Here is a 27,574-nt window from a genome sequence, read left to right as displayed (position 1 = left end):
TCAATATTTGGTGGAGGAATGAATGAGAGAAAAAAAATGACCATATATATATGATCCTTAAGAAACTTGAACCAGACAACTTAGCAGAAGGTCAATGGTCTTTCTGTAATGAAACTTTTGTTCTCTTAAACATAACACTAATATTTTGTGCTTAAAATTTTAGTCACAACCAGATTTAACCTGCAACTGTTTCCCTGTAGTTCCCAAGAGATGACAGCTGCACCATAATAAAACAGTGCTGTTCTTAGGGTATGACTCTGGGGGTTGAGGGGCAGTTGGTGGATCAGAGCTGGGCCATCCTCACTCTCCCTCCTTGCCCTGGGAACTGTTTCTCTTTGGAAGGCAGTATGTCCCCATGGTGGAGCACACAGAGAGATCTGGATGTGAATCCCAGATGCCTTGCTTAATTTCCAAGTGACCCAGGGTAAGATGCCTAACCTAAGCCTCTGTTCCCTGGTCTCACAGCACTGCTGTAGAGAGTGAGACCGCACGGTAACAGGCTTGGCACAGAGCCTGTAAGAGCAAGCATTTGATTAATTATGGCAGCTGTCATCATCATCATCATCATCAGTCTCAAAATGGCAGATTATCCACTAGTGACCCAAGGGCCCTCACCTCCAGTGTCCATACCTTTGTATAGCCTCCTCCTCACCTCCCTCTCGGCTTAGCCATGTGACTTACTTTGGCCAATATGATGTTAGCAAGTGTGATGCAAGCCAAAGCTCGATAAGTACTTGCACACTGGGGCTTGTCCTTCTGGAATGCTCCCTTTATGGATCTTGTTATCATACAAGAAGTTCAGGCTATTGAACTAGAGGCCATATGTAGAGAGTCCCTGAAGAGTGAGAGGCCATCGTGGATGCTCCAGCCCATGCCAAGCTTACAGCTGAATACTGTCACATGAGTGACCCCAACTGACCACAGGGGGTGGAGGTGAACAATTCCCACTTGACTCCTGGCTGAGTTTAGAATCAGACATAAATAAATGATTATGTTTCAGGCCACTGCATTTTGGGATAGTTTGTTACATAGCAATAGATAACTGTGCAACAGGGCCTGGATGCAGTCTACAGCCACAGAGTAAAATAAAATCCTCTGGTCTGTCATTTAATAACATTTTCTACCCCAATAAGATAGCCATCTCTGGGCGGTAAACCACCATACAAGGTAAGAAGCACAGTTTATGCTTTCCAGTCTATTCTCACTCCAAGCTAACTCAAAGTAAAACATACGCATAAAATGGTTTAAATTAATCTGAACCTGAAGTGAGTACTCTGCATTTATCTTGTTAAATTTCCCCTTCCCCCACCCCAGAAAGCCCTGCACTCACCCCAAGAGTGTCTATACCATTTCTCCTCTCCTCTGTGACACGTCTGAGTCGGCTGCCTGCCTGTCCCTTGCTTCCTCTGCCACCTGTGATCACTCCCATTTCTGAACTTATCAGAATTCTCTAAATTGCCTAAAGGGGGGGGGTGATACACATTATCACCCCCATAATGTAAGGGGAGGTTTTCTTCTCTGTTAAGTCTAGGCTTCTCATGTGGTTGTATGATATGCTTTGGGTCTGTTTCAACAGGTAACAGTGGCAGAGAGAAGGGCTGGGTTCTACTCTCATTTTGCCATTGACTGGCTGTGGGACCTTGGGCAAAACTCTTTCCCTTTCTGGGTTACAAATACTCTATTAATAAAGTAAGGAGGGGGAACAGTTCAGAGGCTCTTGACCTAAGTCCATGGATGGGCAAAATTGTGTGTGTGTGTGTGTAAACACATGCATGTGCATTTTTATAGGAAGCACATCCAGAGCGTATATCAGACTCTCAAAGGGGTATGTGATACAGAAAAGATTAAGAACCCCTGGGTTAGGTGACCTTCCAGTTCCTACATCCATGTGGGGGTCCACCACCTGACATTTAAGGAGACGTGAGTCCTGAAATTCAGCTTGTCTCTTGCTCTTTCACTTCTCTCCTAGCTGTTTTGATAACACTGAAATGTGTGAAAGCAAGGAAACTCGATCTATTTGGCTTGTGAAGCTGGTGTGTCTGAAGTCAGCTAATACCGCCCTGGATCTGGAAACAAAGCCCCAGCTCCTGCCTGCACATCAGCGTGTATTGCCTTGTTGCAATCAGACTCCTATTCAAGCTGTCAAGCCAAAAGGAAGACATTTCCGAATTAGATCCTCAACTTTCCTATAAAGTTGGAATTCTCAAATCCGAGTTCACTGTTTTCTAATGTTTCTGACTTTGTGCCCTTTCCTTCCCCTTCCCACAGATGAAGCAAAAAGAACAGTAGGCAAGAGTCTTGGCCCTGGATCCAGTCCACCTGAGTTCAAATCCCAGCGTTACCACTTGTTAGCTATTTAGCCTAGAGGAAGGCACTAAGTTTCCAGTTTCCTCCTCGGTAAATAGAGGTGATAATACCTATGCTGTAGAGTGATTATGAGAATTAAATCAGAGAATCTGTGGAAGAGGCTTAGCATATAGTAAATGCTCAATAAATATTAACAAGTATTATGATTAGGATTTTTCATTTATAAAAGCAATAGAGTAATAATTATCATGCAATCTGGCTTCACGGGATATTTGTATAAAGGATCTTTGGCACCCCGAAAAAGGCAAACCTCACAGGCTAAATGTCCCCCATTTCTTACACCTCCCAAGCCCAGATCAGGCTCCAAGTAAGATGTTCTGGGCTCATAACAGAGCACGTTTCCATGGCCCAAAGGCACCTGCGGGCCACCTGCTTACTTGCTGTGCTGGAGGTACTGTCTGTTTTCCAGTCTCCTCGTCTTAGCTCTGTCCTTGGGGGAAAGACACTTTTCCTGGGGCCACTCTCATAGACTCCAAACTCCACTTTCCCTGGCAGGTGCTGTGAGTGCCGAATTGGGACCGTGATCTCCAAGTCTGGAATTAGAGGGAAAAGGGATAAGCTTTAAGACACCAGGATGCCATTTACAAAACTGCTGGGCTGCTCTCTCCCCACCCACCTCCTCCACCTGAATCTGGAGGGGGCCTGGAGGGGAGGGGAGGGGGAAGGAGGAGGAGAAAGGGAGGGGGAAGGGGGTGGGGGATCCTGACCAATTCAGTACTGAAACTCCACAGACTACTGTGTCGCAACTGCTGACAGAAAGTTGGGGTGGAGGAATGTTGGAAAGGGCAGAGAAATGCTTTTGCATCAGGTAGCAGAAAGAACATGTGATTAGGGAAAGATCCGGGGCCCCGGCTCTGCCACTCACCAGCTGTGGAGCTTGAGTTACGTCAGTCGACCCCTCTGAATTACTTCCCTTTCTGAGGAGGGGTTGCGAATGCCATTGATTGTAATAATAGGTTATCCCGTGCATCACGCAGAGTTCTAAGAGCTTCCGTATTTTTAGCTCCTTGAATCCTCCCAACACCCATGAAATAAATACTATTGTCAACATTCTCAATAGAAACTAAGGTACAGAAAAGTGAAGTAGCGTGTCCCATGTCCCTGTCACACAGTCGGTAAGGGGGACAGCTGGGATTTGAACCCAGGCTCAAAGTCCAGGCCCTTAATCACTACTCAGACTGCCTCTCAATCCCTTAATAAGTGATGGATGAAGGGTGGGTGGTCCACAATGACAGCAATGATCCAGAGAGTTCACGAAAGGAGGTCCATCAGGCCCATGAAAGATTCTGTGACTTGCAAAGCTCATCAGTGGTTTGAGACCCCACAGATTCAGAAGGATAGATTATCCCTTTGCCCTGCAAAGCATTAACCTAACCTCTTTACTGGCTTAGCCCTGCTCAGTGGTTGGTCTTTCTTCCTCCCTAGATTTCCACCCCTGGGTGCTATGAGCAGGGAACAACTCCAGCTGACAAGTGGAACAAAACATCTGTGCGGGCCCAAACCAGCTTCCTCTCCAGGGAAGTGTGAGCGCCACGGGTGATCTCCTGTCACAGGGCTCCCCTTGAGGCCCTGGACCTTCCCAAGCCCTGGGGCGGGGCCTCTGCGAAGAGGTGTAAGCGCGGGGGGACTTTTGGGGACACGTGGTCTCATTCTTGAGGACCCACTTCCTCCTCGGCTCTCCTCTGCTAGGGGATGGGTGTGGCAGGAAGTTCAGGGAGCACAGCGGCAGGGGTGGCTCTGCTTGCCAAAGCCAGAGGTCTGCCAAGAAGGGTAAACGGGGAAACAAGCGCAGGTGCGAGGACAGGTTAGACCAAGTGTGCTCAACATTCTGCATGGAGAATGTTAAAACAGTGGACTGCTGGTTTGCGTGAGCTCGAGCTTTCCTCATCCTAGAGACTCTGGTTCCAAGCGTAGTGTCTGGTCCTAGTACTAACCCAGCTTTCCAGGTCTCGGTGGAACACAGATCTTTTTCACGTCCTTGGGCTCTCTGGGTTACAACTGAGCAGTGGAAGCACCCACCCAAGCTTGGAAGCACTTGGGTGGAGACTAGCCGGTGTACCCACACGTGGGTGTGAGCCCATGGTGGCTCAGAGCCCAAACAGGTGACACTTTTTCCCCCCTCAGCTTTGACCAAGCTGTTTAACAACAGTCTCTTAAAGGGAGGCTCCTGTCCGCTTAATTCACTTCAATGAAGCATTTTTCGACTCTGAACAGTTCGAGGAGGAAGGAAAGTAAAATACACAGGAAAAAAGTTGGGAGTCAACAGTGCAAAAAATCAAGTAGAGCCAGTCTAAATGTCTACAAAATCCTGATATTCTTTGAATAAAGGGACACTGCCAGGAAAAATAGTTATCATCACTATACTGCATAGTACTTTTGCCAAAGTGCATTCACATGTGTTACTATTCCTCCTTTGAACTTCACTACTCCGTGAAGTAGATAAGCTTGTGTAACCACAGATGAGGAAACTGAGGCACACAGTGGTTAAAGGAAAAGTCCTGGATCATGAAGTGATTCAGTGACAAAGCAGGGATCAGAACCCAGGCCTCCTGGGACCCAGCCTGCTCCTCCAGGTCCCCCCCGTGTACTGGCCACAGACACGCCCAGAACACAAATATTGATATTCTCCTCCACGGGGCCAGGGCATTCAGCAAGTCAGGAGTCAGCCAGCCCTTCTCTGATTTCCTACACCATCAGCGCTCTGCACTATCTCAGCAAGAAGAAAACAACTCCCCAGGGCTGAAGAAAGACTGGCAAGTTATTATGAACAGACTGTTACTTTTTAATCGTCCTTGGTCTTTTAACCCAAATTAAAGAAAAATCACCATTGTTTTTCTTTTCTAAGGCAAATGAGGTTTCCAAATGAATAGAGTCAGTCCTTGAGTGGAGTGGCCTCCATTCCTGGAAAAGGTCCTTCAAGCAGAAATGCCATTCATCGGCCCTAATTCTCCTATAGGTCAATGTTATCCTGTGTCGATGGTTTTCAAATGTTTTTTGTTTTTGGTGAAGCAGGATTCTTTCCTCTAGTGAAAACAGAAGCTCAGTATAGAAAACAGATTTTTTAAAAAGGAGCTGCAATGGTTGAAGCAGAGTAAGTGGCCCCAAACCCTGTTCCAATCCTAATCTACTCCCCTACTCCGTCCCCAACTGCCCCCCAGTTCCTACCTGCTACCCCTACAAGCATGGATGCAGCAGCGTTGGAGCACCTGAGTGTGAAAATCCCCAGAATAGGCAATTTCAAGTTAGAATGTACTAAATACACAATCGAGTTTTACGCAGAGATCTAGTATATCATATTTACTCAACCATAAATGATGCCTTCTCTTTGGCAGATGCTCTGATGACCTTGGGCCTCACCAGGCAGTACAGGGTCTAACTTCCAACTGCCTGAGCTTTCTCTGGGAGCCAGATTACAAGCGCCCATCTCCCAGCAGGCCTCACCCAAAGACACGGGAGCTGGTGTCTAAATGCCCCGCGGGAGGGATAACTCTTCCAGAGTGTTCTCCATTGACTCCCAGCGTCTCCGGGGAGATGAAACTGCAGTCTCCATGGTGCTAACTGCACGCTGCTGGCCGCCTTTCCTTCCTCTCTCACTTCCCACCCGCTCCTGTGTTCTCTAGGATCACCTCCCATATCAGCTCAAATCCTTGTCAGGGAAGAAAAAGTTCTAGAAATGGATAGTGTTCATGGCTGTATGTTATTTTGAGTGTACTCAATGCCAGTAAATTGTACGTTTACGTGCAAATAGGAAATTTTGTCTTGTGTACATTTTACCAAAATAAAAAACAAAAATATAGGGAGACTCTTGGTGCTGATGGATAGAACATTCTCCCCATGTGGGCTACTTGTGGTCCCCAGCCGTTCTGGCTCAGTGTCAAATCATACATAGTTTAATCTTTTAATAGTTATGACATTAATTAAAACCCTTGATGTAAAAAGTAAAAATACTTAACCCTTCACCACCACCACCCCCAAATCCTGGTCAGGGGTCTGCTTCTTGAAGAGTAGGGTAGCAGGGAAGGTAGGGCATCTATACCATGTTCCTTTGGAAAAATTTAGACATTGACCATTCTAATCTAGACTAGAGCCACTGGTGGGTATCACTTATTCGGAGCCTGATTAGCCTTGAGTGAACTTTGTATAATGTGTCAAAAGCCACGATTCCAAGCCTGGCCCCTGGACGGTGAGTCCCAGCTCAGCGCACTCTCCCTGGGAAGCCCTGGCTAAGAGGATGCCAGCTGCTGTGCGGGTGGTTTTTAGAGTGCCTCCACGTGCCGGGCACCGTGCCTGACCCCAGTCATGCCCTAACTCATTGAATCCTCAGAGCGACTCTGCTGGATGGGCACTTGTATTTGTGCCATTTTGCAGATGAGGACTGAGGCTCAGGCAGGTGAAGTATCTTGCCTATGGTTGCCAGCTAGTTAGGGGTGAACAGTGAGCAGGAACTTGACCTCAACCCTGCTGGCCCCAGGGCCCATGCCGCAACCCTCTACTCCTCGGCGTGCGTGTCTGTCTTGCTTCCATCTCTCCAGTGGGCCCAGGTGGAGCCTGGGTGAGCGGTACATGTGTGATGACACCAGTCGCTTGACTCTGGAGCCCAGGCTGCTGAGCACACATGACTCCAACCCTACGACTCGCCGGCCTTCAAACACCACATGCCCCACCAAATCGCAATTTTCTTGATACTACCTATATTTAAAAGCTTGAAATGTTTCATTCAATCAAGGCTTCTATTGACCTTTGGGTTCGTGTGCTCTAGTTTTAAAAAGCACCTCAGCCCTCTACCACCTAGAACCCTATTGTCTGACCCTAGGATGACTGCAGCTCTTTAAACAGATTTTCTCCCTTCTCTCCTTTTTCCTCCTCTCAAATAGGAGGCAGACAAGTATGAGGGTGGCTAATGGCAGCACACATTTAAAACTTAGTCACCCAGGCAGGAGTCTGAGGATGACCCCTCTGACCTTCTGCCACGGTTGTATCCTCTTTACCCCTCTTCCTCCAAAAAGTCAAAATCAATAATATTCATTAGGCTGTATTGCTTGCAAAACACTGTGCTAGGCATTGTGGGACAGGCTGTAGCTGGGAAAACCAGACCTACACAAATAAAAGACTAACTCATGAGCTACCAGATGGTGAAGATCGCATCTTACAGGTCTCTGTATCTGGCTGGGTGCCTGGTGCTCAGTAAGTATCTGTGGAATGAATGAATGGTGTCACCAAACGTTTCACTCAAACCAACCATTCCAACAGAGATTTCTTGAGTTCCACCAACGTACTGTGCTACATGCTGGGGATTCAGCAGCGCACAAAACAGACAAGTTCTTGTCCTCACAGAGCTTATGCAGGTGGTGGTGGCAGGGTTGGGGGGAGAAGGGGTGTGGAAAATAACCATGAGGATAGAAACATAATTCCAGTCTGTGATTTGTGAGAAGAGGGTGAGCAATGGCACAGGATGTGAGTCGTGGAGGGCTACTCTGGAGAGAATGGCAGAGAGAATGGCCTAACTCTGAAGGATGAAAGAGAGCCAGTGGGTAAGGATGTGGGAAAAGTGGAGGAGGGACAGCAAGTGCAAAGGCCCTGGGCAGAATGCCCTTGGCATGACAGAGCAACAAAAAGCAGTCCATTGCAACTGGAACACAGGGTGTGGGGGAAAGTGGAGGATGAGCTCAGGCATCACATCATGCAGGGCCTTGTAGGTCACAATGAAGAGTGTGATTTTACTCTTGGGACATGAGCCCCCAAGGGTTTTGAGCAAGAGAGTGACATCATCTGATTTTTATTTTTGAAAGGTAGTTGACTACAGTTTGTAGGATTAACTGTAGAGGAATAAGAATGGACACAGGGAGACAACTGAAGAGGCTTCTGCATTAATCCAGGAAGAGGTGATGGTGGCTTGGATGCAGCTGTGGCATGGAAGGTCGTCAGAAATGAAAACATGTACTTTGGAGGCAGAACTTCTGGGAATTGCTGATGGTTTGAAGGAATGAAGTAATAACAACCAGAGGCAACAGAAAAGAAGTGCCAGGTGGATGGAAGGGATACTAGGTTCTATAGATGCTCAAATGAAGGAGTGCAATGGCCAGGAGTGATCCAGGAAGGCTTCACTGAGAAGGGGCTGTCAGGCTGGGTCTCTCAGCGCCGGTAGTTTCATACAGGTGAGGAGGGAGAGGCATGAGCAAGGGGCCTGTGGCAGGAAGAGGTCCTGTTTGAAGACCAGGGTATTACCAGACTGACCAGGTTCATGGGAAGTCGGGCCGTTGATGGCAGCTGGAGACAAACTACAGAAGTTATGCACCAGCGTAGTTCTTTACTCAATGGAGCGCCATTCAAGATCTGAATGCCTCTGAAAGTCTTTTCTTGCCAGCTCTTCTTGGTATAAAGCTGGCCAGTGTAAATAACAGAGACACCCCATGCCAGAGGCTCTCAGCGAGGATATGCAGTGTGGGCAAATGCCCACTCTTTGCTCAGGGGTGGTGGTGCCACATGGGTAGCACCTGGGGGAGGGAGGGTCAAGGGGAACAGAGGGGCCTGGTCCTCAGTGAGCACAACTGGAATCCATGGCCCTGCTATTGGGTCCCCACCACACATGGCAGGAGCCCTGCTGCACCTGAGACCGGGGCTTCCAAAGCAGCGTTTGGTGTGGACACCGATGACGCAGTGCCCTGCTTGAATCAGAAACAGACACTATGTGAATGGGATTTTCTCTTTTCTCTGCTCAAAAAAAAAGTGTCTTCCTAAATGCCGAGGGGAGAGTCAGGTGCCTGGGGAGAAAGCATTATCATCCTCTTTCATGGGAGGACGGATGCAGAGTTCAAGCCTTCCTTTCATTCATTTGCTGACATGCCTTATGTGCCAGGTACTAGATTTATAGAATTAACAAGACAAAGCCGTTGCCCCAAAAGACCTCACAGCCTAGTGGGGGACCCAGATCTATAGACAGGTGATAGGTGCTGGGCAAGCATTCTGCCCACTCAGGCCCCAGCAGAAAGGAGAGTCAAGGACAACAGACCACAGCAAAGTCCCCCAGCATGCAGCACCCCAGGAAGCCATATACCTGTCTGCTTTCCTGATTTTTGCTTCTCTCTCTGTCTTCGGGTGATGCTATCTCTTAGCCGTTTAAGATTTTCCTGGAAAAAAATTTAGTTTATTTTAAAAATATACACCAGAATTATACCCTCTGGGCATTAGAGTTTCTTTCTGATTTTATGACATTTGCAAGATATATCACATTGCAATAACATTTCCAACGTGCAGATGAGGCTGGAGTGCATTTGCAATTGGCTCCCAGAGAAATCCAAGCCCTCTTAGAAGTTGTGCCTGAAGAGAAGACATCTTGTCCACAGCAAAGTATTTCCCCTCCTCTCTGGTTCTCAGCTCCTTCCCAGCCTTATAACCCACCACCCACTTTGCACGCCCCTTAGACAAGCCAGTCTCCTACTTGCTTACAAGCTCTCCACCTACATTCCTACCTCTGAGACTGTGTTCTCACACATTCCCCTGACCCTGAGGGACATGGATTCCATGACTTTGTTCCAAGCCTGGGTCAAGGCCCACCTTCTAAGCGCCCCCTCCCATATTGCTCCAGTCCTTACTGCTGCCCATGCCATCTGCCACTGGGCTACACTGCCTTACCCTGTGTGTGTGTGTGTGTGTGCGCGCGCACGTGTGTGCGCGCGTGGTCTCTTCAGAGGTACTGTGAGCTCTCGAAGGGCAAGAGACCAGGTCTCAGACCTTTCTGTAATCCTGCGGTCTGGTCTATCGCAGTCATTCAATAAATGTTGAACAGACATGTGAGGGTCAAGCTTTGTTGCTATTTTGGTCAATAAACAACAATCAGCTTGAAGTTAAGTGTCTGAGCATTCTAGGGAAATGCCCCAGGGACCAACATCCAGACCATCTGGTTGGAGCAGAAGGTTCCCGTGAGGGAGCCACGGAGGCAGGACTGAATGGTGGGTTGGGTTGTGACTGCAGCTGAGAGACTGAGCTTGGTCCAGGAAGCAGCAGGGAAACATGGGAAGTTGTGGGCTGGCCATAGCTTTAAGGTCTGGCAGAGAGGAAGGGGGAAGGAGTTGGAGGCAAGGAGACCCACCAGGAGACAATGTCATAGGGCAGAGGCAGGCGATACAGGCCAGCACAGGGATGTGGCAGAGGGCATGCAAAGAAAGGAGCAGAGGCAAGAGGAAGAACGTGACGGAGAAAGACCAAGCGAGACACACAGCTGGCTGGATGCAGGGGGTGTGGAAGACGAGCCCAAGAGAGGCTGATGCCTGAACGTCAGCGTCTGGAAGATAAGAGTGCAGTGAACAGACACAGGGCATCGGGAAAGGGCAGCAGCCTCGAGGGACGGTTTGCTGTTGGATGTGCTGCACGTCTAGGGCGCTTCAGGGGACACGCTCAGCTGGTGGCTGGAAAGGTGTTACCAGAGACACAGACTCAAGAGTCACCTGCACGGAGAAGGAGCTGAAGGGAACCTGGGCGGTGCCTGCTCACGGGAGGGGAAGTGAAGGAGACAGAGGGGTGGACAGAGGCGTGGAGGGAAAGCACGGTGGGGCAGCCCCGGGAATAGTCTTCACACCCTCCAGTCCTTGCATGGGGGGTGCTCTGGAAGCACCAGGAGGCTGTCAGAGCATGGAGTACTCTCGGCATTTACTGTGTGTCAGGCAGGCTGAGGGCTTTACGAGGTTTACATCGTCTAGTCCTCTCCCTTCACATTTCAGAGATGGGAGAGTGGAGGTACAGAGAGGCCAAGGTCATCCAGCCCGAAGAGGCAGAATAAGGCTGAACTCAGGCTGCCTGGCTTCAGAGTCCTGGCTTCTCCTAACTACTGTGCCACGCAGCACCAACTTGGCAAGGAGAAAGAAAATCGGTGTTTGGCCAGGACCAGCCTGTTCCCCGCAGCCCTGCAGCCTCCCTGGGCCTCCTGGGTGATGAGGGCCCTGGGTTCCTGCATCCAGACCCCCAAAGGGAGGGGGACAGGCTGGGAGAGCAGGTGACCCTGTTTAAGGGAGCGCTCAGAAGGCAGAAGGTGTAGTGCAGGGAGCACAGGCTCTGGAGTGAGAAAGGGCTCGTTTGAATCCTGACTCTGCCTCCTCACCTCTCTGGCCTCACTTTTCTGTAAAATGGGAGCAATGACACTTATTTCAACACAGGCTGTGAGGGGTAGAAGAGATTAGGTCCACTCAACGCTTAGCACAGTGCCTCAGATTGTTGTCAGAGATGGACAAATGCAGCTTTAGGACTCACGTCCCCACTTCTCACTGTGTGGAGTTACATATCCTCATGCTAATAGCAAGAGTCTCCCGACAGCCCAGCCCTCCAATCCCAGTCTCCTCTTGAGTGGTAGCCATTCGGATGGGCGTGGGCTAGCCGTTCCCAGATTTTTGCCTTTGCATTTGCATACATGCCTACAGTTTGTGTGTGTATGTCTGTGTGTGTGTGTATGTTTGTGTGTGTGTGGGGGGGATGTGTATGCATGTGAGTGTGTTTTAACTTGAGTGGTTTTATGTCTGAGACTTGTTTTGTTCACTTAATCATAATTCTTGGGAGCTGTCCAAGTTCTCTTTGAGTTCTGAAGTATGATAGTTCTGTGGGAGTGTTGGCAGTAGGAGTAGAGAGAAGACCTCTGAGAAAAAAGGTGGAAAGCAAAAGTATAGGGCCACACACAGAGGGAAGAGGCAGGCGCAGAACTGGGCCTTGCAGTTGAGTCTTGGTTCCTGATCTCTAGCCTCACAACAACAAGAAAAGCCATCCAGCTCTCAGCCAGGGAGCCATGTGGTTACAGACAACAGGTGACAAATACACATACGCACTGACACACCGTGACACCCAAACATGTTCTCAGGCCCCGTCACAGGTGTGCAGTTACAGCAATACACAAGACAGCCACGGACCCAGCCCTCCTCCACTGTCTAGCAGAGAAACAGACATAAAACAAAGTCCATCTGGAGCCAGTTACCTGCTGGAAACGAAAGGACTCAGACCGCTTCTTCTGGTTGAGCTGCCACTCTTTGAAGTGGAGCACGGCCTCATCCACGTTGACGATGCCCAGCTTCACCTGCTCCTGGAGGGTAATAAGCTGCCGCTGGCCTGGAGTTTTCATCCCAGCAAATGGGTCATACACGCTTGACTGAGGCCTGTCCCTCCAGGGTCTGACAGGTGGCTCTGGAAAGGATGGAGAAACCCAGCTTGACAGCGCCGCCGCTGGGGAGAGCCGACCGGATGAGCGGGGTTAATGAGGCTGGTCATGGGCTCAAGAGGATGTGTCTCAAAAGAACAGTTACGTGTGGAACCGAGAAAAGGGAGATATGACATGGAATCAGAGAGAGGGAAGCAGCTAATAATTTCAAATCCTGTGACACTGAAGTAGACAAGGCCACACCATTTTAGGAAGTAAGGCATCCACGGAGTGAGTCAACATGAATTACTGAGAAGCCTTTAGACCAGCATTTCTCAACCTTGGCACTATCGACATTTTAAACTAGATAATTCTTTGTTGGTGTTGTGTAGCTGTCTCGTACGCTGTAGGATGTTTAGCCTCATCCCTGGCTTCTGCCCACTTGATGGCAATAGCATCCCCTTCCTCAGTTGTGACAACAAAAAATGTCCCAGACGTTGCCAAATGTCCTCTGGCAGGTTGGGGGGTGGGGAGTGGAGGAGAAATCACCCCCAATTGAGAATCACTGATTTAGACTAAAATCCACTCCAGAAGAGAATATACAGGAAAGTCTAACCAGGCTGCTTCTCCCAGCACCACTTCCAGCCCTCCCCATCCTCCCTGCCTCCAAGCAGCATGGGGCACAGTGATTGTGGACCTATGGGTATGAACTGCCTGAGGAGACTGGAGTGCTAATAGAATCATGACCCAGTCCAATATCACCAGGTAAAAATTAGGTTCTGGGTCCCAGCTGACTCTCCTTGGGTTGTTCGTGTGCCAACCTCTCCTCCGTATTAAAAATGTATAGTTCTCTGCTTTGGATATTCTAGGGAAGTATGAAGCCAACTCCTCTCTCTCCAGGCTCTGTGACTCCACTAAGTTCTCTGGGGAAAGAGCTACTTGAAGAGGTGATGGGGCCACTGGAGCATATGAAAACGACTTGACATTTCACTGCTCATTTCCTGTAGGGCTATCTTTGATTCTAAATTTCTCCAGCAGGACCCCATGTGAGCATTGTGATTCAGGGATACGGTATGAAGGAAAAAGAGAGATGATTTCACCAGTGGGTATTGAAAAAGCTTCAAAGAAGCTAATGTATCATTCTTACCAACCATTTACTCATCTGTCTACACACACTGACATACCTTTCTCCCAGGTTTGCCCTCTTCCAGGCTGTCTTTAATTGTGTTGGGAGATGGAGTGTGAGGACAAAAAAAAAATGCAAAAGCCAATCAGTTCCAATCTCCTACCACCAAAGTCCTTAGGGAAGCTTTCAGACATTTAGATGCTGTCATAGTTCCTTTTCAGAAGAATCATCAATGGGATAATACTGAATGCCTCTGTTTAGCACAAGGAAACTAATCAAGAACAAAAGAATACTTATCTCCTCAAGCTTCCTTAAAAGGTCTTTGGAAAAAAAAGAAAAATGTCACCCAGTGGCAAGCAAAATGCCTCAAATAAAAGTTGAATTAAAGTATAGTTTAGCTAATACAGATAGGGTAGGTAAATAGCACGGTAGGGCTGCATCACTAGGTAAAGATTGGGTGCTGGGCTGCCCACTTTCATCCTGTTGGTATCAGTCTCAATGTTTAAATTGTACTTTAGTGTGCCGTTACAGACACTTTCTAGGGTGTTAATGTCGTTGGTATGATCAATTTGTACAGTGTTCTAAGGCACCCCAATCTCTTCTCCTCTCCCTTTACCATCAGTACAGCTCCACTTCCGGTATCTCTTGGACCTCTCTGTTTTTCAAGGATAAGGAGCTGTTACACCTGGAAGTCACTGAAACATGAACACTTCCACCACCCAGAAGTTCAGGTCATACAAAAGGAAGCTGAGGACATCTGCTGACCTTTCCTGATGCTCTCTGAGGTAACGTAGAAATTCTCAGGCCGCTCTTGACTTTTTTCTGCAAAAACTATGAGATAAAGAGTATTCTAAGTAAAGCCAAATAAGATCTCTTTCTAAAAGGCTTTATAATATTTTATACATTTACCAAAAAAATTACCAAAATCTTGTACAAAAAAATAATAATAATGGATCACAACTTGGACCACTGTATGCAGTTCTATAAACCAAAACTTTAGGAGGCAACCAATGAGCAGAAGCTATAGGGATTATGAAACGAAGACAGACCAAACCAACAAGGTCTCAAATCAGAAAGACAAAGCCAGTCAGAGGACATGATCAGCATTTATGAGATCATTAAAGAAAAGGGTATGGTGAACAAGATTACCCTTTTCTGGATCCTTGAATACTGAAGTGAGCCGTGGAACACCTTGAAGTTTGAGAATAAGAGGAAGTGCCACTTCACATGTCAACAAGTGCCATAAGACAGAACTCAGAGCAGTGGAACAGGTAAAATATGTGCAAGGCTCCAAAGGGACTTAGATGAAGTCAGTCATGCACAAGGGACACATAAAGACTTGTAGGGAAAACTGGGAAATGACAAGCGTTCACTCAGTGGTAGGACTGCACAGTGATTAAGTCTCCCTGGGCTCTGCACACAACTCCCTGGGTTCAAATCCTGGCTCTGCCATTTATGAGCCATACAACCTAAGACAAGAGGCTTGACCTCTTCTTGCCTCAGTTTTCTGATATGTAGAATGAGGATAATAATTGTACCCTCCTCTTTGTGGGGATTACACGAGTTAATACATGGAAAGTGCTGAGAATAGTGCCTGGCACATGTAAGCACTCCATGTTAACTTTTATTATTCACATCTAAACCTTGAGATTGATGCCAATAAGACAGCAATACCTTGGCTTGCTAGTTAACACAAGGGACGTCTACTCAGTGCTTTACAGTTTATAAAATAGTTCCCCATGTATTATTTCATCTGACCCTCACAATAAGGCTCTGGCAAGTATTATTATGCATCACTATATACATATAGTATTACGATACCCATTTTATAGATGAGGAAACTAAGGCTAAAGAGGGTGAAATGACTTACCCAATGTTCCATACTGTACAGCTGAAAAATGCAAGAGCTGAGACTTGAATCCAGGTGTCCTAGACTCCAAACCATTGCCCTTTTTGTCATCTCCTGCCCCTCTCCTTTCCTTTCCTCCTCACAGTTTCCTAGCAAGTCCATCAAGGCTCTTTAGGAACCACCTATGCCCCTCCCAACTGAACTTCCCACAATGAGCCAGACCATCAACACCCTCTCCCCAACCCCTGCCATTTAGGCATTATCAATATATACTTGCAAGCTTCTTCATTTGGGTTCCCTTAGAAGCAGACCTGGGGGACTTCCCTGGTGGTGCAGTGGTTAAGAATCCGCCTGCCAGCGCAGGGGACATGGGTTTGATCCCTGGTCCGGGAAGATCCCACATGCCACTGAGCAACTAAGCCTGTGCGCCACAGCTACTGAGCCTGTGCACTAGAACCCGCGAGCCACAACTACGGAGCCCATGTGCCACAATTACTGAAGCCCGCGCGCCTAGAGCCCATGCTCCGCAATGAGAAGCCCGTGCACTGCAACGAAGACCCAACGCAGCGAAAAATAAATAAGTAAATTAATTAATTAAAAAAAAAAAAAGAACTCTGGAAAAAATGTCTCTTAAAAAAAAAAAAAAGAAGCAGACCTGGGGACAATGATCCAAGTACATGCAGACTATGTGAGAGGTGACAGAGGTAAGACAGGGAAGTGGATAAAGCAGTAAATGGGGGGTTATCCAGTAAGTCACCATGATGGGCAAGCTGGGGAGCTCTGGAAAGCAATGTAGAGCATGAACCCTAGCGTGCTCCCAGTAGAGGGGCAAGTAAGCTAGGGTACTCAGCCACCAACTCTACTCAGTCAGTGGTTGAGGGCTGCATCCAGGGGTGATAATCCCCCAACTCTTCCAGCCTGTCCTGCCAGAGAAAGCCATCAGGCTAAAAGACACAGGTCCTAACAGGCAGGGTCCATCCAGTGAGCACAAAAACATAAAGAGCTGGGGGAATGTAAGCAGGACACTGAGTGTCTGCTACACACGCCAAAGGAGATGCCATCCAAGGGATGGCAAACCCTGGGCATTGATGGCACTAGGCAATATATAATATCCCTCCACTGTATTTCTACCCAATTTAAGGTTGCCAGATTTAACAAACCAAAACCAAAACTGAAAAAAAGAGTGCAATATTTGGGACACACTTACACTAAAAAATTATTTGCTGTTTGTCTTAAATTCATACTTAACGAGGCATGCTGTACTTTATTTGACGAGCCCAGCCCAACTACCTGGGGCTCTGGTTGAGGGCTATCTTCCCCAGTTTATAATCTTTGCCATACCTTCCACAACCTGCTTATACTATTAAAAATGGAATGGAGGGACTTCCCTGGTGGCGCAGTGGTTAAGAATCCTCCTGCCAATGCAGGGGACACAGATTTGAGCCCTGGTCCGGGAAGATCCCACATGCCGCGGAGCAACTAAGCCCGTGCGGCGCAACTACTGAAGCCCACGTGCCTAGAGCCCGTGCTCCGCAACGAGAGAAGCCACCGCGATGAGAAGCCTGCGCACCGCAATGAGTAGCTCCCACTCGCCGCAACTAGAGAAAGCCCGCGCACAGCAACAAAGACCCAACGCAGCCAAATATAAATAAGTAAATAAGTAAATAAATTTATAAAAAAAAAAATGGAATGGAGGTCAGGTGCACAGATCTGGCAATTCCTATACTCTTACAGTACTTGTAATCATATTAATAAAATCAATTCCTGAAAGATAGTGAAACTGACAATGCTATCAGCATCTAACTAATGTCCCAGGGATCGTTATGGGTCAAAACCCAATTATCACCAACTTTTATCAATGTACATAGGTACACAGCATAGCATTGTGGCTGAAAGCCAAGTTTGTGGAGTTAGACTCCTTGAGTTCAAATCCTGGCTCCTTGAGTTCAAATCCTGGCTCTGCTACTTGGTAATCGAGTGACCGCTGGAAGCCTCAAAAATGAGGGCTTACATTTTCCTCATCTGTAAAATGGGGATGATAATGGCCCTTACCTAATAGATTATTATGACATATTCCAAATAGAGCACTCTTGGTAGATTTCAATAAATGTTAACTATTAAAAATTAATAATAATAATAATGAGAGTTTCAGGAGATAAAAATTTGCCAGGGAAAAAATTTGCCAGGGATCTTGCCATTTGGAGTAGAGGGACATCTTGTTTATCTCTGTCTTCACACTATGCATAAATTCTTCCGGGAAGGCCAGAACTGAATCTGACCACTGCCCCTAGTCTAGTTCCAGAATCTGCCCCAAGCTCTGACTCTGTCTCTTGGGGCTGGTTGGAGACCATTCAGAAGGGAATGGTCTTGAGCAATGGTTCAGGAGGTAGAGGATCCAGGGAATTCCTGCTGAGAGGCTCTGAAGACCCCACTGTGCATCATTCCCTGCCACACTTGCCTTTAGAAATGTATGGTTCATTGTCAGACAGCTGGTGAGTGCCAGAAGCACTGGCCTCTGGCCTGGGCACTGGGACAGGGGGCCTGTTGGCCAAGTCCACGGAAAAGGCCTCATCATCATCCACTGTGTGATAAACATCTTCTTCCTGACCAAGATGGTGTACCTCCCTCTCCAAACTGGACATTCTCACGCTGTTGCCTAGAAACAGAGAGAAAGGTGACTGAAAGCAATTGTCAAACCCTGGGACCCCCAAGTCATGCAGCCAGCTGCCCTGGGACCCAGCCCTGCACCTCAGCAAGCTGGTTGCCTCCACATTAGGTAGGGTCTGGCAGCCAACCAGGCCGGGGGCCAGCCCCACCTACCTGCACACCCACAGTAGTTGGCCCTGCCACAACAGAAAGGCCCATGTAGCCCATGTAGGGGGCACCACTAGAGCATATAGCTCTGGAGACCAGAGGGGAGTGTGCTACTGGGCCCCACAGACATCTGCTACCTAAGGCCACCACTCTAAGATTGGGAAACATCACCAAGCTACCTAATACACAAAAATTAAAAGAGAGAATTAGGCAAAATGAGGGACAGAGAAATATATTCTAAATGAAGGAACAAGAAAAACCCCAGAAGAAGAACTAAGCAAAGTGGAGATAAGCAATCTACTTGATAAAGAGTTCAAGATAATGATCATAAAGATGTTCAATGAACTTGGGAGACGACTGGATGAACACAGTGAGAAGTTTAAGAAAGAGCTTGAAAATTTAAGGAACCAAACAGATCTGAAGGATACAATAACTGAAATTTTAAAATACACTAGAAGGAATTAATAGTAGATGAGATAATACAGAGGAACAGATCATTGAACTGGATGACAGAATAGTGGAAATCACTCAAGCTGAACAGAAAAAAAGAAAAATGAATTTTAAAAAATGAGGATAGTTTAGGAGATCTCTTGAGACAACATCAAGCATACTAACTTTCCCATTATTGGGTCTCTGAAGGAGAAAAGAGAGCAAAAGGGGCAGAGAATGTATTTGAAGAAATAATAGATGAAAACTTCCCTAACCTGGGAAAGGAAACAGACATTCAGGTCCAGGAAGCATAGAGAGTCCCAAACAAGATCAACCCAAAAAGGTCCACACCAAGACACATTGTAATTAAAATGGCAAAAATTAAAGATAAAGGGAGAGTATTAAAAGCAGCAAGGGAGGGCTTCCCTGGTGGTGCAGTGGTTAAGAATCCGCCTGCCAATGCAGGGGACACGGGTTCAAGCCCTGGTCCGGGAAGATCCCACATGCCGTGGAGCAACTAAGCCCGTGAGCCACAACTACTGAGCCCGTGAGCCACAACCACTGAAGCCCGCACACCTATAGCCCGTGCTCCGCAACAAGAGAAGCCACCGTAATGAGAAGCCCGCGCACCTCAACGAAGAGTAGCCCCCACTCACCACAACTAGAGAAAGCCCGCCTGCAGCAACAAAGACCCAATTCAGCCAAAGAAAAATAAATAAAATAAATTAAAAAAAAAAAAAAAGCAGCAAGGGAAAGGCAACTAGTTACGTATAAGGGAACTCCCATAAGAATACCAGCTGCTTTTGAGCAGAAATTTTGCAGGCCAGAAGGGAGTGATATCATATTTAACGTGATAAAAATAAGCTTACAACCAAGAATACTCTACCCAGAAAGGATATCATTTGATTTGAAGGAGAGATAAAGAGTTTTACAGACAAGCAAAAGCTAGAAGAATTCAGCACCATTAAGCTGGCTTTACAGAAAGCGTTAAAGGGACTTCTCTAAGCAGAAAAGAAAATACCACAACTAGAAATATGAAAATTAAAAAAAGAAAAATCTCATTGATAAAGGCAAATATACAGTAAATATACAGATTAACCACTTATAAAGCTAGTAGGAAGGTTAAAAGACAAAAGTATTAAAATCATCTATATCCACAATAAGTAGCTGAGGGATACACAAAACAGAAAGATGTGAAATATGAAATCAAAGACATTAAACATGGAGGCAGGTAAAAATTCAGGGTTGTGAGACTTCCCTGGTGGCGCAGTGGTTAAGAATCTGCCTGCCAGTGCAGGGATAAGGGTTCGAGCCCTGGTCCGGGAGGATCCCACATGCCGCGGAGCAACTAAGCCCGTGTGCCACAACTACTGAGCCTGCGAGCCACAACTACTGAAGCCTGCACACCTAGAGCCCATGCTCTGCAACAAGAGAGGTCACCGCAATGAGAAGACCGTGCATCACAACGAAGAGTAGCCCCTGCTTACCGCAACTAGAGAAAGCCCACGCACAGCAACGAAGACCCAACGCAGCCAAAGATAAATAAATAAAATAAATTAAAAAAAAAAAAAAGAATCCAGCTGCCAATGCAGGGGACACGAGTTCGAGCCCTGGTCTGGGAAGATCCCACATACCACAGAGCAACTAAGCCCACGAGCCACAACTACTGAGCCCACGTGCCACAACTACTGAAGCCCATGTGCCTAGAGCCCCTGTTCCGCAGCAAGACAAGCCACCACAATGAGAAGCCTGTTCACCGCAATGAAGAGTAGCCCCCACTCACCACAACTAGAGAAAGCCCGCACGCGGCAACGAAAACCCAACACAGCCAAAAATAAATAAAATAAAACATAAATAAATTATTTTAAAAAAGAAATAAAAGGAATCCAAATCAGAAAGGAAAGAGAAAACGGTCACTGTTTGCAGATAACATGATACTGTATATAGGAAATCCTAAAGATGTCATCAAAAAACTACTAGAACTATTGGCGCTTCCCTGGTGGCGCGGTGGTTGAGAATCTGCCTGCCAATGCAGGGGACACGGGTTCGATCCCTGGTCCGGGAATATCCCACATGCCGCGGAGCAACTAAGCCCATGAGCCACAACTACTGAGCCTGTGCTCTAGAGCCCGTGAGCCACAACTACTGAGCCCACGTGCCGCAACTACTGAAGCCCACGTGCCTAGAGCCCGTGCTCCACAACAAGAGAAGCCACCGCAATGAGAAGCCCACGCAATGCAACGAAGAGTAGCCCCCGCTCGCCGCTACTAGAGAAAGCCTGCACACAGCAACGGAGACCCAACACAGCCAAAAAAAAAAAACCGTTAGAACTAGTAAATGAATTCAGTTAAGTTGCAGAATACAAAATTAATATACAGAAATCTGTTGTGTTCACTAATAATAAACTATAAGAAACAGAAATTAAGAAAACAATCCCAATTACAATTGCATCAAAAAGAATAAAATACCTAGGAATAAATCTAACCAAAGAGGTAAAAGACCTGTACTCTGAACATTATAAGACATTTATGAAAGAAACTGAAGACAACACAAATAAATGGAAAGATATACCACATTCATGCACTGGAAGAATTAATATTGTTAAAATGACCATACTACCCAAGGCAAACTATGGATTCAATGCAATCTCTATCAAAATACCAATGGCATTTTTCACAGAACTAGGACAAATAATTCTAAAATGTGTATGGAAACACAAAAGACCCCAAATAGCGAAAGCAATCTTGAGAAAGAAGAACAAAGCTGAAAGTATCATACTCCCTGATTTCAAACTGTATTATAAAGCTATAGTAATCAAAACAGTATAGTATTGGCATAAAAATGGACTACTGTAGATCAATGAAACAAATAGAAAGCCCAGAAATAAACTCATGCTTATATGATCAATTAATTTATGACAAAGGAGCCAAGAATACATGGGGGGCAAAGACAATCTCTTCATAAATAGTGGGAAAACTGGACAACATATATATAATCACTCTCCAATACAGCCTTGACTTAATAATACCTGTGCATGTTCCCCTATGTTCTCCTCCTTCACCAGAAAGTAAAGTCTCTTGAGGGTATTGATTATATCTTATTTTCCTTTGTGTCCCCTAGCCCAACAACTAAAATAGTGCTTTGCTCATAGTAGGTACTCATTAAATTCTGGTAAAGTAAAAATAAACAAGTGTATTTAAAAAGAGATTTTGCTAAAGGCAACTTGTTTACCCAAAGCAGTGGCTCCAGTGGTGGGAACTTCTGGCTTACTTGTAATAGGCTGATGGGGGAGCTCATGGGAATAGGGTGCCTTCAAGCACACCATGTGCCATGTACATGGCAGCCCATTCCTTGAGTGGAGCAACCCTCATAGGGAGCCAGGCAATATCTTACATTTATTTCTCTTTCCCTCTTTTTGCTTCCCTGCTCACTGCTGCAATTTACCTTCTAAAAACTTGCGGATCATAGAATCCTTAGTGGTCCGAGAGAAACCATCTGCAGGGATTGGATTAGATGTACTGGCCTGAAGCATTTCAACATCTAGAAGGGAAAGGAGACTAAGAGTTTATATGTTGTTCTTCCACACAGGCAAGGACATTTTATAAGTGGATATACAAGGTTTGACAAATCAAGAGATTCAAGAATTCATTAAACCATCCATCTACCCATCCATACATCTAATCACCCATGCATCCATAGGTCCATGCATGCATCCATATATCCAATTATCTACCTACTCAATAAGGACACTCAGTAAATATGGGGTATAAAGGAGAGCAACATTTACAACCTTCAGGCCCTTTCCTAGACCACAGGACTCAAAAGATATAGATATGCTCATTTGTGTTTGAAAGAATTAGCTTAATTTTTATAGCTACTTTATTTATTTATTTATTTATTTTTGGCTGTGTTGGGTCTTCGGTTCGTGCGAGGGCTTTCTCTAGTTACGGCAAGCGGGGGCCACTCTTCATCGCGGTGCGGGGACCGCTCTTCATCGCGGTGCGGGGACCGCTCTTCATCGCGGTGCACGGGCCTTTCACTATCGCGGCCCCTCCCGTTGCGGGGCACAGGCTCCAGACGCGCAGGCTCAGTAGTTGTGGCTCACGGGCCCAGCCGCTCCGCGGCACGTGGGATCTTCCCAGACCAGGGCTCGAACCCGTGTCCCCCGCATTAGCAGGCAGACTCTCAACCACTGCGCCACCAGGGAAGCCCTTAATTTTTAAATATATAACTGTAGTCTTTATAACAGCAAAAAAAAAAAAAACGACAACAACAAATAATTGGAGGCAGAAACAACAAAGAATAGATAAATCGTAATTTATTTAAACAATGAACCATTTTCAACAGTTAAAAAGAATGTATGGGAGCCACTCTATCAACATAGTACCATCTCAAAAACATAACAACCAGAACTCTATTTTTAGGTCATTCATGCAATTGGTCATTTATAAAGAAGAAGCACATAGACCTTTGGTTTTTCACTATTAAGCATAAACCCATGGGGACCAAAACTGTGTGTGAAAACTATTCAATTGACACAGCAGATTCTACTAAAACCTTAGTAACCAACATTACTTTACGTTACTATATGACTCTGAAGTATGCATTTTGGGAGCAAAATTTCAGCCTTGTGTTAAAAGTAGAACTTTGATAATATAAAGAGGTTGCGTTCAGTAAGGCATATCACACAGTTACTGGGGACTTGTTTGCTTAGGCAAAATATGTAGTTTGAAGTTGAATAGTATACTTTGAGAAAAAAAATCATTTGAATTTAATCAGTACACACAGATATACTGTTCCTACTACTTTGATCTTTGGGGACCAGTTAAATACAGTCTGGTGAATATCTATGAAATATTTATATTTATATCACATTTTCCAAGAATATTAATTGAAAAGAGGTCATGGTCATATAGTTATGTTAAGGATAATGAACTTCACGTGACATAATCCTAGTTTTGAAACAAAATATCTGTATGTACATAGAAAAAAAGCCTGGAAAGAAATACATCAAAATGTATATAGTGGCTATTTCTGAAGTAGTATGGCTAGGTCATGGACGTTTCAGACCATGGATATTTTATTTTCTATTTTACACTTTTCATTGTCTTCCAAATTATCCATAGTGGCTTCTGTTGCATTCATATATGAGAAAAACCCTATCAGCACTTTTTTAAAAGGCCTAGGTAATTATGAGCAAGTATGTACAATTAGATTCCCAAAGCAAAAATAATTTCAGGTTATTAAAAAAAATTATGGCTCACCTGTCAATTACCAGATTACTGATTTTTTAATTATAAAACATACTGATTTTTATTTTTATTTTTTTTTAAATTTATTTATTTCTTTATGTATTTATTTTTGGCTGCATTGGGTCTTCCTTGCTGTGCGCGGGCTTTCTCTAAGTTGCGGCGAGCGGGGGCTACTCTTCGTTGCGGTGCGCAGGCTTCTCGTTGCGGTGGCTTCTCTTGTTGCGGAGCACGGGCTCTAGGCGCACGGGCTTCAGTAGTTGTGGCATGCGGGCTTCAGTAGTTGTGGCTCGTGGGCTCTAAAGTGCAGGGTCAGTAGCTGTGGCGCACAGGCTTAGCTGTTCCGCAGCATGTGGGATCTTCCTGGACCAGGGTTCAAACCTGTGTCCCCTGCATTGGCAGGTGGATTCGTTTTTTTTTTTTTAAAAGGAACTCCTTTATTTATTTATTTATTTATTTATATTATTATTATTTTTTGGCTGTGTTGGGTCTTCGTTTCTGTGCGAGGGCTTTCTCCAGTTGCGGCAAGCGGGGGCCACTCTTCATCGCGGTGCGCAGGCCTCTCACTATCGCGGCCTCTCTTCTTGCCGAGCACAGGCTCCAGACGCGCAGGCTCAGTAGTTGTGGCTCACGAACCCAGTTGCTCCGCAGCATGTGGTATCCTCCCAGACCAGGGCTCGAACCCGTGTCCCCTGCATTGGCAGGCAGATTCTCAACCACTGCGCCACCAGGGAAGCCCTGGCAGCTGGATTCATAACCACTGTGCCACCAGGGAAGTCCATACTGATTTTGAAACTTTCCAGTGACCAGATATTACATTATTACATAGCATAGCTCTTACCCGACCTTGTTTCAAACTTTGACAATCTTTTGATAATCTAAATATAAATTTTGTGACCATAAAACAAAACAAAACACAATGTTGAGTGAAAAAGTTGCAGACTGGTGTTTGCAGTATATAAAGTATTTTATATAAAGTAGTTTTCAGTATATAAAGTAGTTTATATAAAGTTTTAAGGCCTATAAAATGATACTACATGTAGTTTATGAATTCATAAATATCTAGTAAACATATGAAAACATGCTGAAATGCTGGAAAGGATGAATGTTGAGTTCATGGTAGTGGTTACCTCTGGGAGGGAGGGAGGACAATCAGGTTCCAGAGGGGGTTCATAGGGGGCTATAATACGTAATTTTTTAAAAAAAGATCTGAGACAAAAGAAAAAAAAAACATATTCTTGATGAATCAGAATCTTCAAGAAATACAACATTTTTGAAAATTAATATGCTACCTTTTGCCCCCAAAAGGGAAAAATAAGATTCTATTTTTGTATTTTCTTGTATATGCAAAAAAAGAAACTCTGGAAGGAGATATAAGAAATTAAGATCAATGGTTTCCTGGGAACTAGAAAGATGACAGACAAGGACTGGAGAAAGGTTTTTTTCACTGTTCATCTTTTTATAGTCTAGTTTTTTAATCCTATTGAAAAAATAAAGGAAAGAAATGCAGAGCTCTGATCATGTTTTTGTTACCTTAAATATTATCCAAAAAAAGGGAAGATAAACCAATTCCCTTTTTCTACCTTTTCAGTTTAATGTTTCTTGAAATATGTGCAGTGGAGACATTACATTTAATATAATGTACCTTGATACCCTCTGGTCCAAAGCCCTGTGATTCCAAATGAGTAAACTGTTAATTCAGTGAACTTCTCTTGTCAACACTGAATTCTATCAAGTAAACTGTAGAGAGATTAGGGTGACTGTACTGATCCTGAAACATACCTAGAAGTGTTTTAATTTTAAAAATAAATTTCTGGGACTCCCCTGGTGGTCCAGTGGTAAGACTCTGAGCTCCCAATGCAGAGGGCCCAGGTTTGATCCCTGGTCAGGGAACTAGATCCCACATGCATGCTGCAACTAAGAAGTCCACATGCTGCAACTAAAGATCCCACATGCCGCAACTAAGACCCAGCACAGCCAAAATAAATAAATAAATAAATATTTTAAAAAAATTTCTAAGAACTCACAATTCATTCCTTAAAAATACAAGACCAGAAAAATGTCACTTATTTGAGATTTCTATTTAAATTGCTTAATTGTGGTTTTATGGAACATGTTTCTCATGGAGTTAGAAAACTGGGAAGAAAGACATATCCTACAGGTGTGCCTTGCTGGGAGCAGGACCCTCCTCTACCCTCCTGACTCCTACCCCTACAATCCCTCACCCCTTAGCTGCCTGACCCTGACCCAGCCAACTTTTGAGACTCTTCATTCACAAAACAATAAAACACAGAGGAAAAGACCCCGAAGGAAAGACTTGCTTGCATCAGACACCCCTAGAGATGAGGGGAGGGAGAAGTTTTGTGGGCCTATCGTTGGGCTCTGTCATGCCCAGTGCTGCATCCTCCAGGAAACCACAGCCCCCTCAGGCTCCAGCATCTCTAAGAACCTGGTGAGGGCAGAGCAGCGTCAGGACAGTTTCAATCACCAATAAACAGATCTCCCAGGCTGGCAACACCAGAGCGCAAACCTCACACACACAATCGGCCACCCCCACTGACAGTGGTAAAAGAGACACGCATGGCCTAGCTATTTCACTAATAAAGTTCAGTTTGAGACAACTGATTTCCACATCTGAGATGTAGCTGCAAAATTGAAGGAGCTACAAAGAGTGTTGGAAAAACAAAATGTAGAAGAAAAATGGAAACAGCAAAAGCAGCCCTGGCTGGACCTGGCACGCTTCTATAATAAGGATGTGGGCTTCTGTCCCTGGTACTATGACCCTATCATAATGTGCTGAATTTTATGTGGGTTAAAGAAAGAATTTTAAAAAGAAAAGAGAGAAAAAAGAATGAGCACCAGTAATGACATGTCAATATCACGATCCTTTGCTACAATGCACTGAGGAGGATGCAACATCATTGCTATGGCATTCTTGCTCCAAATTTATAACCTCAGTCCAATCACAGAAAGCATCTGACAAACCCAAACTAAAGGGCATGCTACAAAATAACTGATTGGTGTTCTTCCAAAGTGTCAAGATGAGGAAAGACTGAGGAACTGTTACACATTGGAGGAGACTAAGGAGAATAACAGCATGCACTGCAGGATCCTATCTAGGATCAGCATCTAGTCCTACCTAGGAACAGAAAAAGAACATTAGGGGGAAAACCAGTGAAATTTTGAACAAGGTCTGGAGGTTAGTTAGTGGAATTGCACCAATGTTAATTTCTCTGCTTTAGTAACTGTACTCTGGTTATGTTGAGATGTTAATACTAGGGAAATCTGGGTGAAAGGTATACAGGAAGGGTAGCATTTTTGCAACTTTCCTCTAAATCTAAAAGTATTTCAAAATAAAAAGTTTTTTTTTTTTAAAGAAGAAGAACAGGTAGGAGGGAAAGAGATGAGAAAAGGAGAGGAAGAAATGCAACAGCAAAACTAAAGAAGCATAAGCCCCGGGAATGACCTATGCTGACCCTTTCCTGTCCACCTACACTACACAAGTCACCTTCCAGGGACTCCTGTGAGCCACGCACCTCTGGGTACGATGAACGAGGCAGGGCTAAATGAGCCACCTGTGACAAACAGATCTTTTTACTCTACGGTCATGCCTTCATTGGTGGTTA

General features: G+C 45.4%; 1 protein-coding gene across 2 annotated transcripts in view; it reads right to left on the bottom strand.

The window, feature by feature from the left end:
- Positions 1 to 27,574, bottom strand: part of PIK3AP1 (phosphoinositide-3-kinase adaptor protein 1) — a 177,911-nt gene that overhangs the window by 14,578 nt on the left and 135,759 nt on the right. For both annotated transcript variants that reach the window (XM_082423662.1, XM_082423663.1), the window contains exons 9-14: positions 22,144 to 22,239; positions 17,915 to 18,112; positions 14,373 to 14,438; positions 12,323 to 12,528; positions 9,422 to 9,494; positions 2,745 to 2,900 (exon numbers count right to left, since the gene is read on the bottom strand). In XM_082423662.1, coding sequence (XP_082279788.1) covers positions 2,745 to 2,900; positions 9,422 to 9,494; positions 12,323 to 12,528; positions 14,373 to 14,438; positions 17,915 to 18,112; positions 22,144 to 22,239 — 795 coding nt within the window. The remainder of the gene's footprint in view (positions 1 to 2,744; positions 2,901 to 9,421; positions 9,495 to 12,322; positions 12,529 to 14,372; positions 14,439 to 17,914; positions 18,113 to 22,143; positions 22,240 to 27,574) is intronic.

Source organism: Balaenoptera physalus (genome assembly GCF_965194825.1).
Source record: "Balaenoptera physalus genome assembly, chromosome: 14".
Lineage (NCBI taxonomy): Eukaryota > Metazoa > Chordata > Mammalia > Artiodactyla > Balaenopteridae > Balaenoptera > Balaenoptera physalus.
The sequence above is the reverse complement of the archived record's forward strand: the minus strand, read 5'-3'. Positions and strand labels throughout refer to the sequence as shown.